Here is an 18,999-nt window from a genome sequence, read left to right as displayed (position 1 = left end):
ATATTTAGAATCTAAATATAATAGTATTATATATCTATTATAATACAAATTCTAAAGATATCCCAACATAATTAGAATCTTCTGGTCTGCACACCACTCTAAAACTGTCCTTTGGATGTTGCACTGACAGTTTGCAGCCACTAGGGTGCAAATGGGCCATTTCTGGGAAAAATGGGATGAGAGTGGAGGTGTGAGAGAGATGTGGATATTTCTGTATACACTCTTCCCCTAGGTGTTCCGCAGGGGCAGCTCCATTAAGGACATCGGCAAGGCAGGAGGAGGAGTGTTATTGTATGACCTGGACCAAGACATTTTTGCCCTTGGCTTCCCTACTTTGGCACATCCTCACCCAGCAGGGGCCGAGCTAGAAATGAACTTCAGTCTGGCCATTCAGCAACCAATGCGTGTCACAGCCGAGTGATGATGGAGAGAGGAAGGCCTACTGGCCTTGTCCTCCCGCCCTGCAACGAGATTTTTGGATGCTGCGCAAGGATTCCCGCTTACACTCAGCGCCCAGGGTCTGTACGAAAAGCCCCACTGAATGCTCTCAGTTCCCTTGTAATATTTAAGGCGTTGCCGAGATCTGAGCATTCACTTTGACGTTCGGGGTTCTCGATCCTTCCCACCCCAAGCATCTTCGGACAGATTGGTGACCGTTCTTATCTTTTGGATGAGATCCCATCCCGTCGCCCTTTTTCGCGCGGAGGGCAGCCCGCCTTTTCCCGGGGCGGAAGCTAGGCGAGGACTGGATAGCCGAGCTCGAGTCGGGCAGGGGCGCGCACGCGTCGGGCGCCGCCGGTTGCGCATCTGGAGCCAGAGCGCGCCCCCCGCGCAGTGCCCGGCGCGGCCGCGGCAGTGGGTTGGTGCTCCCAAGCGTGCCGGGAGCTCTCTTCCCGCGCGGGGGCACCAGAGCCCTCGAAAGTGTGAGGCACTGCGGTGCATTTTCCCAGTTCCCTTTTAAATGACTGCGGAAAAACAGACTCTCCGAGCCGCAAATGGGAAGACGGATTCTCAGACAAGGCTTGCGAATGCCCCGCAGCCATCATTTAACTGCACCCGCAGAGCAGTTACGGTTTGTCACCCGACCCTCCCGGATCGCCTCATTTGTCCCTAGTGAGATCCCGAGGCTCTGCCCGCGCCGGGCTTCTCAGTAGCTGGATGTATGACGTGCTCCGGGCAGCGCGGGCGCAGGGCACGCGTTCGCGCACACCCGCGCACACACGAAAAGGCGCAAGGTACGGCAGGGGAGCAAGGGCTCTGGGTGCCCCGCGTGGGGGTGGGCATCGCGGGGAATGAAGCTAAGATCTGGGAATGGCTTCATCCTGACAGGTTGAAGGATGAGAAAAAATGACGCGGCGCCACACATCGGACAGGCCAGGGTTGCTGCCGCGCGTTTAGGGAACCCAGTACGCGTCAGGCGCGCGCCCTTTCCCTCACATGTCTCTGTTTCCCGGGCGTGTGATGCCAGAAAACAGCAGGAAAAAGACCCACTTAGAGAGCTAGAGTTGCGTTTGGAGACTCCCCTTCCTCTGCCAAAGCACAAACAGGAAGACCCTCCAAAAACACCGATCCCCAAATAGATGGCCCGGAATGGGGGCGGTTATCCTTGGTTACCAATGCTGGACACGTTTTGGTGTTTACAATATTTATTTATTTTTAGGATAGCTCGTCCTCCCTTTTAGGCAGGATGGGAAAGGAGAATGCAGCCTGGAGGGAGAAGGGAGGGAGGATTCCTATAATAAGAATCAGCGCATTTTTCAGAGCTGAACCGAGACCGGTTTACATTTCAAAAAAGGAGACGGCCTCTTCTGCGTTATTAGAAGAGACCGTGGTGTGTAGGGACTGGGAGGCGTCAGAGCGGAGCAACGGTTCATCTCAGAGGTACCTGGATCTAAATGCACGCACACACAAGCACACACAGGCGCGCGCGTCTATGCGGCCGGGCTGTGTGCGGGTGTGCGCGTGTGTGAACTCCCACATGCTGCTGCTGTCTGCTTCTGGCCAGTGGCACCGATGCTTCCCTCCTCTCTGCTCGCCCCCAGATTCCCCTCCTCTCCCTGTTGCTTTTGTCTGGAGGGTGTTATGGGTTTGTGTGTGTATGAGCGTGTGTGTTTTTGGATTTCAGACTAATTTTCTGGAGTTTCTGCCCCTGCTCTGCGTCAGCCCTCACGTCACTTCACCAGCAGTAGCAGAGGCGGCGGCGGCGGCGGCGGCGGCGGCGGCGGCGGCGGCGGCGGCGGTTCCCGGAATTGGGTTGGAGCAGGAGCCTCGCTCGCTCCTTCGCTCGCGCTCTCCGAGCTCCGTGCCCAGCGGCAGGAGGAGCCTGGACCCAGGCGCCGCCGGCGGGCGGTAGGTGCCAGAGCCCGGGTGAGCAGCGCGGACAGTGCCTTCCGTCGTCTCGGCCCTCACTGTCCCCCGCTGGGGCGGCCGCGGCGGCTCCCCAGGTGGGACGCGCCGCGCCACCTGCCCGCGCCCCCTGCGCCCAGGGGCCGTGGCGGATTCTGCAGCATCATTCGGGAGCCCCGTCGCGGAACCATCGTCCCTGGCAGTCTCCGCGTCTCCCTTTAAAGGGTCCTCCCCCTGGTCCGTGTCATGGAATCCTGTCGCGGGGACCCTTGCCCTATTTCCCCTCCCTCAACCTCAGGCTCAGGGAAAGAGTGAGCACACCGGAGGCCCCGCGGCGTCAGTGCCATCGAGGAGCCAGTTTATTCCTGGGGCCGGAGCTGGGCACTCATGCATCCACAGTCCCCGGCGGGGCTCGGGGTGGGGGTGACGCGAGCGCGGAGGGAGAGTACCCCAATTCGTGGTGTATGGGGTCTTCAGCTCAGTCTTACGCGTGTCTGTTTGTCCTCAGCCCCGAGGTGCGTCCCGGATCTCAGCGCGAGTCTAGCCAGGAGCCTGCGCCCCAGAGCGTCCCGGGAGCGCCGCGGGCCGGTGCTCGGCTCGCTGGGCCATGCAGCGGCGGCCGCGGCGGAGCCCCGAGCGGCGGTAGCGCCCCCTGTGAGGAGGCCCGGGATGCCCCTGCCACTGTGAACGGTGCCGTCCGCCAGGACACGCTCAGCCCCGGACACGCTCGGCTCTGCACCCCTGAGACGAGCACCAAGAGGAGACAGCGGCGAGCGGGGCAAAGGCCACCCAGCACCGGCAGGGGAGACCGACCGGTGCCGCGCAGGGACACGTACTCAGTCTGACTCGGGCTGAAACTGGTGGCTAGGAATGTCGTCCTGGACGAGGTGGCATGGGCCCGCCATGGCGCAGCTCTGGGGCTTCTGCTGGCTGATCGTGGGCTTCTGGAGGGCCGCTCTTGCCTGTCCCACATCCTGCAAATGCAGCGCCTCTCGGATCTGGTGCAGCGACCCTTTTCCTGGCATCGTGGCATTTCCGAGGCTGGAGTCTACCAGTGCAGACCCCGAGAACATCACCGAAATGTGAGTTGCTGGTGCTTTCCCTCCTTCCTCCTCTCCTGGCCTCTAGGGCCGGGGCTGGCCAGGCGGGTCCGTCCTGGGCATGAGTGTTGTTTCAAGTCTGGGGAGAAGTCAGAGGTGAGAGGTGCAGGGCTGGACCATCTGTCAGTTACCTGTTTCACTGCCTTGGGGCTGCTGACACGAGAAGTGTGACAATTTAAAATGTTCCAAATGTCTACTATATTATATTCCTATGCACTTTATATTTCAAAGCCCTGCTGGGTGTACTTTAGGCTTTCCATATGCAATAACTTAGTTTTGGATATTTTTGTTTCATAAGGTGCTCTGTGTATATTGTGTTAGGAGAAGTTCCAGTCATATTTATGAGAAAGGAGGTTAAAATAATTAACTTTAGAAAAATCTGTTGAAGGAAGTTAGAGTCCCCCCACTTAGCTTCGTTCTTTGAGGTTTGGAGTTCACCAATTTCCCTTTTCATTTTATATATCAGATTTTGCTTAGGAGATTGCATCCAGAGATGGCCTTGAAAATGATCTGTAAGAGGAGAAGTTCTGAGAGTTGAAATGCACTGGCTCAAAAGAGAAAATGTGATCGTTGGAAGCCTAAAAGCCTGGTCTGATTTAATTTGGACTTGACTTCCCAGAGATATAATTTTGAGACCATTTGGATTATAAATCTTAATCGCCCATTGAATAGTTCCCCAGGACGAAGTTGAATGATAAAGCAGTGTGTAATAATCTGATGAATGCTACCTTTAGCCTGGGACCCCTAGGTCCCTGGAAATGCTTGAGCTTGTCCTGGTCGAATGGAGAAGCAGAATTATGTATTTCTGTCCTCCTATTCTGATGCCTTGTGACAAATCCATTACCAAGTAGGAATTCACCAGTCCTTTCTCCAGCATGCCCCTGTCCCCTCTATTAGAGATTCCCTGCCCCCCCCACCTCCCAGGGACTTTGCCATTTTATGTGTTTCATTGACATGAGATTTTATTCATCCATATAGAGGCTTATAAGGCCAAGTTTCTCCTGGTTTTCTTGAGGCTGTTTGACACCACGATAGGCAGCCCTGAAAGTAGGGCTTGGGCTGTGGCCTTCCGGTTGGCGAGTGCGCATGCATTTCCTCCCCGCCACGGATAACGCCCACCCTGGTTGTGCCAACGTAGTTGACCGAGACAACCTGTTTTTTAATGTAAGTAAGAGACCTTCCCAGTCTCTGTTGTTTGTTCTGCTGGTGATGCTCCTGTTAGAAGGCTCAGGCAGAAGGCAATGACAACAGAACAGAGCAGAAACGTGCCGGCGCAGCAGTGCTGAGATGTGCCGGGAGCAGCCAACTGTCAGGCTGGCTCTGGGATGCTCGGATGGCAATCGTTTTGGCAAGGAGGGCAGAGGCAGGGCTGGAGAGGAAGGGTGGGTAGGGCCCCGACTGCGCTGGCCCTGGCTTGGGCTGGTGGAAGCGTGCCAGGCTGGTCAAAGTGTCCGTGGCCCTCTGTCAGGATCTGTGTCTTTTTCATGAGATGGGGTGTCAGTAGTCAGATGGAGGAAGCCATATGGAATTCAGAGCTCTTTAGACTATTCTGAGGCCATGGGGAGTGTCTGTATACAGTTCGATGTTGTTTTCTTTTGTGATTGTTTATAAATTCTGTATTAGGTGATAGATACGTAATGAAGGAGGAAAACTAGGGCCTATTTTTTTCATTTTAGTACTTTTTAAGGCCATAATTGGAGGAAAAATAAAACTCTTTAAATTTCAAAAGTATTACTTTACGCCTTAGTGGTCTTAGCTGCCTGATATATATGAAATTAACAGACTTGAGTAGAGCTTTCATGTATTAGTTCTCACAATTGTTGTTGCTTTTTTATCTGATGGCAGGTTCCTATTTTCAGGCTTAATTTTTTTTTTTTTTTACATTTACCAAAGCATTTGTCACAGTTATTCATTTAATAATGGCTAATCATAACTCCTAATTTCTACTCATTTTCTTCTTTTGATTTGAAAATCCACTGAGACTGATAGAACGGAGAGGTGTGTAGGCTAAGTGTTCATGATGGAGAATTAGGTTAGAAACATGAGTCAGGCTGATAGGGGTGAACTCTGAGAAAAAGTACTTTTGTCTGCTCATCCCCTCAGCTTTATTTGAGCCTGGGCAGTTTGTGTCCCAGTGTCTTTGTCTGTAGAATGTATTGAAATCTTTGTTTGGAAAGCACTTTGTATAATTATTTTGAATTTTGCTGCTTTGATATCAAAGTGACATCAGTGGTAGGGCTTGTTTCACTCTCATCCTTATATGACACCATCTGTGCTGTCTTTCTTACATATTAATATTTGCTTAAACAGCTTTTAAATTCTCGGCCAGTGGATACCAGCTGCAGTTGAAACCAAATTACACTTTTTTTTTTAACTTTGTTATTAGACCCAATGGTATTCCTAAAATAACCTGTTTTAAAGTTCTAGTTTAATGGAGTTTAGCTGAAATTATATGTTTCTATCTTTTAAAAATAGGACCAATGTAACTAAATAAACCATGATTAGAACTTGCTGAAACAACAGTTTACCCTATCATTTAAAAATAGTAAATCTTTTAATATCTATATCTTGGGGGGAAAGCACAACCATTGTGCCTTTTAAGGTGCAGAGAGAGCCCCTGGTAGAACATTTTACAAATGTACGTATAGACTAATTAAGGGAGAGGATTTTATTTTTTGATGCTATATGCATATTTTAAGCCACATTGACATTTCGTTTTCAGTCACTGTTTGAACCTATTTTATTAAAAATCTCCCCTTCACAGTATCTGTCTCATACTCTTTACCCACTAACGTGACCCCTGTCTAGATCTACTTCTGTCTATAGATACACATCACAGCTGCCTAACATCACACTGCCAGTATGTGCCAGCTTCTGTTATTTGGAGATGGTTACACCAAAACAGTGCTAAGTTAAATTTACGAACAATACTATTGTCACATATAAATGGGATTCAAGAGTAAAGTCTGTGGTCGGAGTTATGTAACCAGACCTTTAAGTCTCAGAATGTGGCAAAATGCTTTGCAAAGGACAAGTTCTGTCTCACCTAGTGGTAAAAGGTATGGTTGAAATATAAAATAGATCATGGATTTGTAAAAATTGTGGTCAGAAACACATGACATAAAGTCTGCCGTATCAGAAGTGTTAAGTATATTCACATGGTTGTGAAAGGGCATTTTTATATTGCCCATATTTTATGAAGACCAGCACTGACCTTTTATTTCTAATTTTCCTTGGTGACATTTGCTGATTTTGGATTAATATTTGGAGACCAGTCTAATATTTTTCCTCTTAGGACAACATAAATAGAATTTGTAGCTTCTGCTGCCAGAGCCTCTGCATGCAATTTATTGTTGGCTTGGTTAAGCAGCTGTAATGTTATGTCATTAACCCATTGATTTTGGCTCTCTCACCTTAGTAAGCTTTTCCATGGCAATTAATTGTACTAAAAAAAATTCTGGATCCATTATAAGGATTCAGTGAAAGGCATCGGATTTTATTACTCTGATATTACTTCTCAGCCCCTCCATTGGGGCTTCTAGAACCTTGAATTGTGCTTTACATGCATTTAAGAACCACAGACTAAGTTTTGAGTGTGGTTGCATAAGCCACACTGGACTTATTAATAAATAAGGTGGTCTTATTTACATCATTCATTATTCAATACAACTTGCAAGCTGGAGTTGAAAGCATGTTGTCTTCCTGGTGAAGGTATTTACAGAATTCAGCTCAGCACAACCATTTGAAATCTTCTTAGTTTCATATCTTCTATCTCTACATCGAGGAGGTTTTTATTACATTGGGTAAAACAACTGAGAGATCCCCTGACCTTCTGACCCTACTTTCTTCCACCTCCCCCTTTCCATCACCTCTCATTGACTATAAAGGAAAATGTGTTTGATTTTTTTTTCTTCTCCGAAAAGTGATATTTCCTTATGGGAATTCGGAGCACTAGAGTTAAGAGAAGAGCCTGGGTTATATGCTATTAGAAGCAAGTAATGGGAAGTTGAGATGATGTGGTCATAGCTCTCCAGCACTGTGTTTAGTTCTGTTTAAGATCTTTCAGTGTTTCTATCCCATAAACCTCTGTTTGTGTTTTTTCAATATTCCCTTGTAAAGACATTTTCTAAGCCGAAAAGTTGGCTGAGCAGCTGAGAGTTGAGGTCTCTTTCTCCTCAGGAACATTCTGTATGATTTCTTTGACTATCTCTAGGTCATAGGGCTATAAAACCTAGAGTTTTTATTTAGCTGGGGAAAGGGAATTGAATTTCTTTTCTTTTTCTGTTTTAGGTTTCTTTTTCTTCTTTTCTTTCTTTCTCTTTCTCTCTCTCTCTCTCTCTCTTTCTTTCTTTTTTCTCCCTTGCTCCCTTCTTTCCTTTCCTTTTTTTTTTTTTTTTTAACCTTTGGTACCAAGCAAGTGCCTCCTGTTTTAACTCATTGCTCATCTTGCCTGTTAGGAGGAGAAACATTGTCAAGCCATTACTGAATATCATACCCTGACATTATCCCTCCAACTAACTTTACCACTTTTCTAGAGACCTTCTTATAGGTTCAAAAGCTGTGGGGTAGAATGCGACATTGAACCTGCTGTTCCTTAGAGCAATACCAAGTTTTGGTTCTTCTTAGTGTTTACAAATCAATTGGGTGATTTGGGGGAGTGGTTATTTAGACAGGGCGATGTTTTTCTTGTTTGATGTGTGTGAGAGAAAGAAAGGGATAGAAAAAACCTGAGCCTTGCGTTATTAATAGTTGATTGACCATTGTCATAATTTATTTGGTCTAAGTCTTTAAAACACAAATCTCACTACCCAGGTGGCAGAGATCTGAGCTCTGCATTGGCCTGATAATTTTAGCTCCATATTTGATTTCTTTATTTTTATTTTTTAACATCTTTATTGGAGTATAATTGCTTTACAACAGTGTGTTAGTTTCTGCTGTATAACAAAGTGAATCAGCTATACATATACGTATATGCCCATATCTCCTCCCTCTTGCATCTCCCTCCCACCCTCCCTATCCCACCCCTCTAGGTGGTCACAAAGCACCGAGCTGACCTCCCTGTGCTATGTGGCTGCTTCCCACTAGCTACCTATTTTACATTTGGTAGTGTATATATGTCCATGCCACTCTCTCACTTCATCCCAGCTTACCCTTCCCCCTCCCCGTGTCCAGATCCCACATAATCAGGATGCCTTCTCACCACTCACTTTGCTCTCTGGGCTGTCCAAAGGACTGGGAAGTCATAAGTATTCATCTCAGAGATGAAGGAGTGAATGAATGGATGTGTTTGTTCTAAAACTGGGAAGAAAAATAATGCATAGGTACTAAGCTTACATATTTCCAAAGAACCCCATATGTTACAGAAAGCTGGAGTCAGGAGTTACCTGATCTTGAAACAGCTCCTTAATGTCTCTGGGCCTGAGCTTGTCAGATGTAAACCTAGGGCTTTGGATTCCATGCTCTGATTCTGAAGCTCCGCAAAGCTTTCGTTCAGGAGAAAGTGCAGTTTATACATCAGCTATCAAGTAATAGTGGTGCTGTGTGCTCAGAGCCCAGCAGTGAGAGAATCTGAGGACTTTTAGTGTCATCATGTCCTATGTGCATGTTTTCAGTGTCTGCTCTGAATTCTCCAAGCCATCCATGTCTTTTTAAAAATTTTTATTTTTAAAGACGCAGACGTAAAGAATGGACTTGAGGACACGGGGAGGGGGAAGTTGTAAGCTGGGGTGAAGTGAGAGAGTAGCATGGACATATATATACTACCAAATGTAAAATAGATAGCTAGTGGGAAGCAGCCACATAGCACAGGGAGATCAGCTCGGTGCTTTGTGACCACCTAGAGGGGTGGTATAGGGAGGGTGGGAGGGAGACGCAAGAGGGAGGGGATATGGGCATATATGTATACATATAGCTGATTCAGTTTGTTATAAAGCAGAAACTGACACAACATGATAAAGCAATTATACTCCAATAAATATGTTAAAAATTTTATTTTTGATTATTTTTATTAGAATATAGTTGATTTACAATGTTGTGTTAGTTTCAGGTGTACAGAAAAGTGAATCTGTTATACATATACATATATCCACTTTTTTTTTAAGATTCTTTTCCCATATAGGTTATTTCAGAGTACATCCATGTCTCTTTAAATGTGAGCTGCTCAGAAGACTCGTGGCATGTTAGTGCTGGGCTGATGAGACCAAGGCCACAGGGTCACTTAAAATCAGGATCACGGGAAAAAAGGGGCTTTAGAAATGCTTTGCTCCAACCTCCTCTGCATGAACAAGGGGCAGTGAAGAGAGTCGCTTTTAAGGACACGGTGCATTAAAGACATCGTGGGGCCTAGAAGCTTCCTCCTGGCATCCCGAAGTGCCAAGGTCCTCACTTTAGGATGCCTCCCCTCTGTTCTGTGTCCTTGGACTGGTCCTGACTCCAGCTCACCATCTGAGAAGCATCAGAGATGTGCAGACAAGCTTGGTCTGGCTAAGTCCACGTGAACCCGTCTCCACTGGAGACAAAGCAGTTAAAAAGTTCATGAGCTCCTGATCCCAAAGCAATGACTTGATCTTTACATGGGAAGAAATACAGTTTTTTTGTTTACTTTACTGTGAGTGTGTTTGTTTGTTTTAATTTTAAGTCTTCCTCTTCTGTAAGTAATGCATACACAAAAGTCAGACTACAGAGAAAAGCCTTCATGAGTTGGCTGCAGTGAGGGACGCTGACCTTGCACCTGCTGGACCATCTTGGTAGGTTGGGATAGGAGGGAGGGCAGAGCAGACAGAGCAGAATGGAGGCTGCTGCCCTGGAGTCCTTGCCACAGTCAGGGGTGGTTATGTACGTGGAGGAACCCACAGCCCTGTGTACAAAGTCTGTCTTAGCTCCCATGAAAGCCCTGTGGCCAGAGAGTACTATTCTTTCCAGCCTTCTCTTTTCCCCTGACTTCTCACTGCCCCAAGATTGATGGCTGAGCCAGTGAACAAGCTTAAGGGGTATGGACTCACGTTCAGAATTCATTCTGCTACCATTTACGCAGCCTGCACTAAGGCTTTTCCAGTTATGAGCACACTTCTGAGACATACACAATACCTCTGGTTTCACGCAGGGCTTCTCCCCAAGGGGCCTGGAAAGCACTTTACAGACATCTGCTTATTTAGTTCTGAAGTAGGTGGGAAGGTCCTGACAGCCTCGGAGGGACTGTCAGGTTGATTGGCTTGCCCAGGGCTCTCTGGTCAAGCAGAGAATAATTCAGGAGAGAATTTTATCTAGCGTCTGGCTTAGGGCTTTGTCTGCTCAGCCCCACCTGCCCAGATTTCGCCTTGAGAGTACAAGCAATTTTAGGAGGAGTAGATATTCAAATGTTCACAAGTTAAACAGCATGGCAGCGGGAAGGAGGTGGACTGAGGCTTCATCCATGTCTTTTCCCTTCTACCATCATCTCCTCCTTTGTAACCTGTTATACTATTAAAAGATAAATGATTTGTATGTCCTTGGGAATATGGCATCTTCTAGTATAGGGTAAAAATTTTAATAATCACACATCATTTACAGTTCCCTTTTTTACTGCAGAGAATGACCTATTGCTATCTAGTACCCCACCCTTTCCTGTAATCTTCATATCCCAATAATTTCTTGGGCAGACAGACACCCCCCCCACCAGAATTCTATTTATGTGTGTACCATGTGTCTATGAATATATACATATACGTATAAAACTCTACTAGATGTGGTCCTTTCAGACTTAATTATCTTGAATTGTACAATTTTTCTAACAATTTAGGATTTACTTCCTTAAACCATCCAGACTTTAAAAAAAATTGAGATATAATAGACTTACAACACTACATTAGTTTCAGGCATGCAACATAATGATTCAATATTTGCGTATTTTGCAAAATGATCACCACAGTAAATCTAGTTAACATCCATCAGCACACATAGTTAGCACATTGTTTTCGTGTGATGAGAATTTTGAAGATCTACTCTCTTAGCAAGTTTCAAATATATAATACGGTCTTGTTGATTATAATCACCATGCTGTACATTACATCCCCACCCAGACTTTTAAAAAATTTGTTTTAATCATTCTGCATTTCTCTCGATGAGGACCTGACAGGAGGTCTTCTCTGGGTGACATATGTGAGCTTTATAGCAGCGAGTCCGTTAGCCGACCTGGCTACTCAGAAACCCATGTGTCTGTGCTCTTTGATCAGTCCTCCACAGAAACAAAAATTTTATTTCAGTGAAGTATTTTTGAACAGTTCTACAATAGCGTCATTTAAACCAAAAGACATTAAAATTTTGGTTTTTGACCTCTGAAATATGGTGCACTTTAAAAGGTGGGTTCTTCTAAACTCTAATCTTTGTCATAAGAGTTGTTTCTGCTTCATGTGCCCTGGAGTTCCCTGCTGGGAGGTGGTAGAGGGGTCTGGGCCCAAATTCTCTGACTGTGGCGCGCCGTGGGGACAGCTCGCTTCCCTTCTTGAGCCTGGGCTTACTTACCATTCACTCCCGGGGCCGGGGAGTGGTGGGCCAGAGAGCTTGACACGGTGGCCGCTAAGTTCTCTGGCAAGGCATGGTAGAAAAACAAGCACCTCTCTCCAAACAAGCCAACCAACCAACCAACCACCCACATACCCTTTTTGGTCTGCTTTCAGCTTTACTTCACAGCCCCTCTGCTGTCACCCTGAACTCAGAGTGTCACGGGGGATTTTGCTTCTGGCGTGTTGTCCTTGCACTCTAGGTTTGGCCTTCTCCCTCTGTGACCCTTCAGTCTCCTTCCTCTGTTTTCTGGTGATGTTTCTTATCCCCCTCCCCGCTGCCCCCAACGCGCACACACAGACACAGACACACACACACACGCGCTCAGGCAGGTGCTTGGCTGCAAAGCCCCTTTCGTGGATTGTGAAGAAATCTTGGGTTACAGGACCTGTGGGTCATCACCATGGTTCCACCTGAACCTGGCCTGCTAAGGTTAATGTAGTCAGAGAGGCAGCAGCCTAAAGGAACCTGGTGTAACTGAAGGGGACCTGGATGGGGAGATGGGAGTGGGGGTTCATATCCACACTCTCACAGCATCAGAACCTGGGATCCTGTGTGAGCCGTTTAATCTCACCAGCCAGTCCCCCAATCCTGAAACAGAAGGTTGGGATTCAGATGGACTCTAATTTCTGAAAGGTTCTGTGGTTCTGAATCAGTCAGCCATGGGCACCAGTGTTTCCTTTTCTGTCCTGGAATTCGCCCTTGCCTCCTCCCCTGGGCCAGCCCAGAGCTTGCTCTAGTCCTCCTGGTGGCTTAAACAACAGAGTCCTCTCAGTGAGTTTCTCTAAGTCCACCTCTGTAGCTCAGGTCAGATGGCTTTGCAGGTTACCTGCTCCCTGCCAACCTGGGTGGCAGTGCTCCTAAGGTTTCCCACTCATTGAAACAAACATTTTTTTGATCGTTTTCTTAACGTCTACTCTCTACCTGCACTTTTAGGTAATTGCATCAGCTAATCCATATGTTCACATGTGATCGGAACACCCGCCACTCTGGTGTGTCCTGACCTTTTCAGCCCACTCTCGGTGCATTCCTGTGGGTGGTGCTCCGGAGGGATCTCTTACTGGCTTGCCTCTTTGCCAGTCTCCATCTTCTATGACTCCCAAAGCAGGAATGTGCACTGAAATCAAATCTCATCTTCCTGCCCCCATCAACTTTTCCTTTCCTTCTTGCTGGAATATGTTTCCCGATTGTCATTTGGGCTGCCTGCCATCTAATTCAAACTTCATGCAAACATTAGTTCAGTTCAACTAGTGTTTATTGAGGACATTAGTGATGCTACAGACAAATAAAGTACTTTACGGAAGCAAGAAGCCCCTGAGTAGTTTATATCTAGTGGGAGAGACAGATCTAATTTTAATATGATGTGATAAGGACAGTCAATGCACATGAGGCTAAAACCCACATTTATATGGTGATTGTTTCAGCTTCAGCCAGACGTGGGGCCAATCACAAAGGGTGCTCCCTTTCAAATGTGCATACATTACACTGTTAATAGTGGGAGCCGTAGACATGTAGACTGGATGTGAGCAATCCCCATTTCTACTTCCTATGATGGCAGTAACCCAGCTGAGTTTGGTTATTTTTTCTCTGTCAATATTTGTGATGTTCTTGTGGCCTCATCCACTTATATTCCATTTGAACAAACTGCCTGTATCTGAAACGAACCTTTTTCTTCCAGTAGACGGGAAGGGCTGGAACGCCTTTGGCTGAAACTAGTCACTCCACCTCTATTACAGATCCCATCCCCTCAGACTTTTCACTGTTGATGACTATCCTTCTCTCATCTGTATTTTCAGTCTCTTTCTCTTGTCAACATCAGAATTTAAGCAGGACCAGGTCCCTTCCGTCTTAGAAAAGTTTTCCTTTAGCTCTGTCCCCTCTCCTTCCATTTCCCTTTAGTCTCGGCCCTTTCCTCTCTCCCTTCCAATCCCGATCTTAGAAGACTGGGCTGTATTCGTTGTGTCTGTTTCCTCCCCTCCCAAACCAGTCTCAGCCCACTGCTTCATCAAACTTGCTCTGCCTTCCCCAAAGACCTTCACAGGACTAAATCCAAGGTGTATTTCTTTGTCCTTCTCTTATTTGCTTCTTAGCAGAACTTGGCCTCATTTCTCACTCTCCCTGAAGCATCCTTTTTCTTTGGCCTTGGTGTCAATGAACTTTCCTTGTTTTCTTCCTATCCCTCTGGCCAGGGAGAGTCTTCTTACTTAAGGGCTTCCTTTTCCCTGCTTCTCTCCTAAAAGTTGATGCCTCTTTGGCTTCGTTCCTAGGGCTGCTTCTTTTCCTGGGATATGTCATCCTCACCTATGACCTCCGTTGCCTTCTGCATGCTGTTTATGTCCTAATAATCGTCCCCATCAACTATCAGGGATGACCTTTGGGTCGTCTGCCTACTGAACATCGCTCCTGGATATGTCATAGTGCATCACGCTCGACATTTCCAAATTAAATCATCATGGTCACCCCAAACCATCTTCAGTGTTCCCTATGTTAATGGATGGTGCCACTGCCCACTTGGTCAAAAGGTTTTGCATGTCCAGAACCTTGGCTTCTTCCTCTCTTTAACCCCTGTATTCACTCAATTATCAAGTCTTGCCAATTCACTTCTCTAAATATTTCTTAAATTTGTCCAATTCTTTTTATCTCTACTACCCGCATTCATTCTCTCGTTTATTCTTCCTTCCAACAGATATTAACGCATCTGCTCTGTGTCATGCTAAGTACTTGGGATCTGGTCGAAAGAAAGACTGACCTGGTTTCTTCTCCTTACCAAGCTTGCAGTCTGGGAGGGGAAATGAACATCAAACAAGTACTTACATAACCAAAAAGTTAATTCATTCCACCGTCATTTTTGCCTACAATGCTGCAACGGCTTCCTACATGGCATCCTGGTCTCCAGTCTTGCCCCCTCTCTACCCATATACCACACTGCGCTAGAGTGTTCTTTCCAAAATGCTATCTTATGTCACTGCTTCTAATTGCCCCATGGCTCCCCATGTCTCTTAAAATAAAGTCCAAAGGTATTTTTTTTTCAGGTTAAAACAAAACCAAATCAAACCAGATTGTCAGTATATCGCTATATAGCAAAGCATGTAACTATCACATAGATCCGAATAAACAGATCAACGTAACAGTTGCTTTCTACACTAGCAGATCTATAATGGAGAACAAATTATAACTGGAAGCTTGCTTGGTGATCTTGGAATTAGAGCAAGGGCACTTAATTCTGCATTTAAAATGTTAAATGGCATTAAGCTAAGCTTGCCTGAGGCATCTATCTCCATAATGGGAGAGCCTTCACAAAAGGGAATGCAGAACTTGAAGTACTTTGGCCCAGACCTGTGTCCCCTGGATCGACACTCCTTTCTCTCTCCTTCATTCATTGCCAGGCACCAATTCTGATTGACACATTCTTTCTTTAGAAAGGTTAGTGCCTTTAGCCAAGACTTCCTCAAGCCTGGGAGCCTTTCTGAGTCTTTAAAGTGATTTTGCACATTTTTTCTTTGAAATGCATTAACTTTATTGTATGGAATGTTATTAGTAATTAGTTTTTTTTAAAAAGTAATATTTGAATGTGATAAGACATATGATCAGTATAAAGAAGTGTATCATGAGAAGTTAGTCTCCAACCTGCTAATCCCTCAGCCTCTCTCTCCAGTAGAAACTTTGATTTTAGTTTGTGTGTCTGCTTCTAGAAATAGTCTACTCATAACATGAGTATGTGAGTATGTGTGTGTATATATATATATATATATATATATATATATATACACACACAATTTTTATGCAAATGAGGGGCATGCTATAGTGTTCTACATCTTGGTGTTTTTTTTACTTAACAGCATATCTTAAAAATGTTTCTGTATCCGCATATGTACTCAAACCTTTTTTTTTTTCCACAGCCACACATTACCCATTGAATGAATAGTTTTTATTTAACTCACCTCCAGTTGAACAACCTTGTGCTCAAGTTCTTGCACACGTGCATGATTTTCCTAGAATTTGAATTGCAGGGACATTTGCAAGACATTTGTGATTTGATAGATATTGCCAAGTTGTCTGGCAAAAAGATCACACCATTTTATTCTCCCACCCAAACTGGAAGCACCTCTTTTTCTACAGCCAAGCCAATACTGTTTGTCATCAAACCTCTTGACCTTTGTCAATCATATTCTTGGGAAATAGCATCTCATCATTGTTTTATTTCACAGTTCTGTAATTATGATCTAGGTTAAAAATCCTTTTATATACATGTAAGCCATTTGTATTTCTTTTCCTGTGAACTATGTATCCCTTAACCATTTTCTTTTTTTTTTTTTTTTTTGGCGTTACGCGGGCCCCTCACTTCTGTGGCCCCTCCCGTTGCGGAGCACAGGCTCCGGACACACAGGCTCAGCGGCCATGGCTCACGGGCCCAGCCGCTGCGCGGCATATGGGATCTTCCCGGACCGGGGCACGAACCCGTGTCCCCTGCATCGGCAGGCGGACTCTCAACCACTGCGCCACCAGGGAAGCCCCCATTTTCTTTTTCTATTGGTTTGGTGACCTTTTCAAAAAATGGATTCCTAAAATCTGTTTAACAATAAGAAAAATTTATGCTTTGTCTAATGTTTTGCTTGTCTTCTGATGTTGATTATAGTTCTTTTTTTGGTAATGCAGAATTAAATGTTTTTGTAGTAAAATTTATTATTTCCTTATGGCTTCTGTATTGTAACTGTAGCTAAAAAGAGTCTTCCCTTCTATAAGAGATTAAAATAAGTCTCCTATATTTTTTTCTGTTACCTTTACTATTTCATGCTTCTGTATTTAAAGCTTTGCTCTATCTGGAGTTTTAAAATATAAGAAGTGAAGTAGCAAAAAAAATTGTTTTATATTTTTTCAAGAGCTAATCAGCCCATCAGGTCTCTTGACACCATTGATTATATAATTTGAACTTCCCCTCACTAATTTAAAATAACAATTTGATTAAGTATGAAGATCATCTTTGTATTTTGGCCTATTTTGACATCTGTCCTCTTCTGTTAATCAGTTTGTCTGTTTACATGCTAGCACTAAACTTTTTATCTCCTAAAGTTTCGTATACATATATATAAATTTTTCTACCTGAAGTATTAGTCTTACTCATCAATTACCTTCAGAATTTTCAAGAGTATTCTTGCATGATAATTTTTTCCATATGAATTTTAGGAACTGCTTGCCTAGCTCCCCCTGCATGATACTGATGTTCTAAATTAGGGTAACATTATATTTATATATTAAAAACTCACAATTTCTTAACAAGTCTTAAAAGCCTTGCATCCTCAAATTCACACCCATTTCTCTAGCCTCATTTTTTGCCTCTCCCTTTCTTTATTACGATGATGCAGCCTCCTTGAGCTTTAAATTCCCCTATGGAGCTCTAGTCTCCCAGGCTTCACACTGGCTGTTCTCTCTGCCAGGAACACCATTTTCATGGCTTCTGCCTCCGGCTAACTTCCTCTGCCTCTCCACCTCTGGGCTATGTGTCTCTTCTGTGTGTTCTTATAGCCCCCTACCCAGTGTTTCCCAATCCCACCATAGGTCACCTAGTATTGTAAATGTGCACCTGAGTACCTGTCTCTACACCCCCTTAGAATATAAACTGCATGAATTTAGGCAGGGACCATGTGGATCTTGTTTATTGCTGTTCCCCAGCACAATGTTCTAGATCTCCATGTTATACACAGACTCAAGGATATATGCATGTGTATTCCCCTCCCCTACAAATCTATCATTTAGAATTCCAAATTAGAGTATTTATAGGTTGTTCTTTGGGCTGTCAAAGTGTAAATTTCTAGACATGACTTTTATAAAGTCATCAGGTTAAGATGTTTGTTTAAATAAATAACCTTTATGGAATTAAGTAGCGCTATGTTGGTTCATGCACAATAAGAAATCAATTCATCGTAGAGACAGTATAGCTGGAAAGGAAGAAAGGCAAAGCTTTGATGAGGCAGGCTGATTGTGTATCCAACAGGAAGGAGAGACAGGGAAGAGATGGAGGGTGAATGTAAGCAGACGAAGAGAGATGCAGAACAGGCCAGCTCAAAAACAAGGTAAATCCAGGGAAGAAGAATCATTCCAGGAACACCCGATCTCCAACAAACAAATGGGTCTAATGGGGAAGATTTGTGCCTTTTCTGTTGTGTAATAGCTAATAATGCATATCCCAGTGGATCAATTCCAGTTTTCCCTGTGACTGCATTTATGGTGCTTCACTTAAAAAGCGATTCTGGAGGGAGGAGATATGGGGATGTATGTTTATGTATAGCTGATTCATTTTGTTATACAGCAGAAACTAACACATCATTGTAAAGCAATAATACTCTGATAAAGATGTTAAAAAAATAAAAAAATAAAGTGCAGGCGAGCAGGACAGGGTAAAAAAAAAAGCAATTCTGGTGGTGAGATTTCAGATGTGATTTATCCTTCTTGTAGTATGGATGGTAGAGGCTGTTCATTTTTCTTAAAGAACTGCAGACATCAGGAGTATAAACAATGTGTCAAGTCCAATTTAATGAAGCATCTGATGCACATACTGTTGCACCTTTACAATCAAGCTGCGTTGGACTGATCCTATAATGTTTCATGGGACTTCCTTTATATTTATAATAATTGACATTATCAGGCATCCTAGAAATTTCAATAGTTGTTTGTGAAACTGATCATTAAACAACTGATAGACGTATGAGATTGGAAGGCTTTTAAAAATAGAGTGGGGAAGTATATAGGTGAACAGATTGTGTTGAATAATCCAAAAAGATAATTTTCCTTTGAGATAAATAACATCCATTTATTTATGTTTACACGATGCAGTATGTTCATAATATGCATACAAATGAAAATAGTTTAGACTCCATGTGTATTTTGAAATTTAAACTTAAAAAGGAACGGGTATTATGGAACCAGCATATAATGTTTAATTCTTATGAGAAAAGTCTTATTTTTGGTTGAGTTGTTGGCTCTCATGGTAAGCCTAGGTGGCCCTCTGGGGTTTAAC

The 18,999-nt window shown here is 44.6% G+C and overlaps 1 protein-coding gene across 8 annotated transcripts in view; it reads left to right on the top strand.

Annotated features, from left to right (window-relative positions):
- The first annotated feature begins 953 nt into the window (after nt 1–953).
- Nucleotides 954–18,999, top strand: part of NTRK2 (neurotrophic receptor tyrosine kinase 2) — a 385,135-nt gene continuing 367,089 nt past the window's right edge. For 2 of the 8 annotated variants that reach the window (XM_073806013.1, XM_073806012.1), the window contains exons 1-2: nt 2,452–2,583; nt 2,855–3,428. In XM_073806013.1, the coding sequence (XP_073662114.1) occupies nt 3,217–3,428 (212 nt within the window). In that variant the 5' untranslated portion in view covers nt 2,452–2,583; nt 2,855–3,216. Of the gene's footprint in view, nt 1,236–1,680; nt 1,882–1,925; nt 2,368–2,451; nt 2,584–2,854; nt 3,429–18,999 lie in introns of those variants that run through there. The other 6 variants (XM_073806010.1, XM_073806014.1, XM_073806015.1 and 3 more) reach the window with 6 other exon arrangements.

This window comes from Tursiops truncatus, chromosome 6 (assembly GCF_011762595.2).
Source record: "Tursiops truncatus isolate mTurTru1 chromosome 6, mTurTru1.mat.Y, whole genome shotgun sequence".
Classification (NCBI taxonomy): domain Eukaryota; kingdom Metazoa; phylum Chordata; class Mammalia; order Artiodactyla; family Delphinidae; genus Tursiops; species Tursiops truncatus.
Note: the sequence above shows the minus strand (reverse complement) of the source record. Positions and strands in the feature narration are given on the sequence as shown.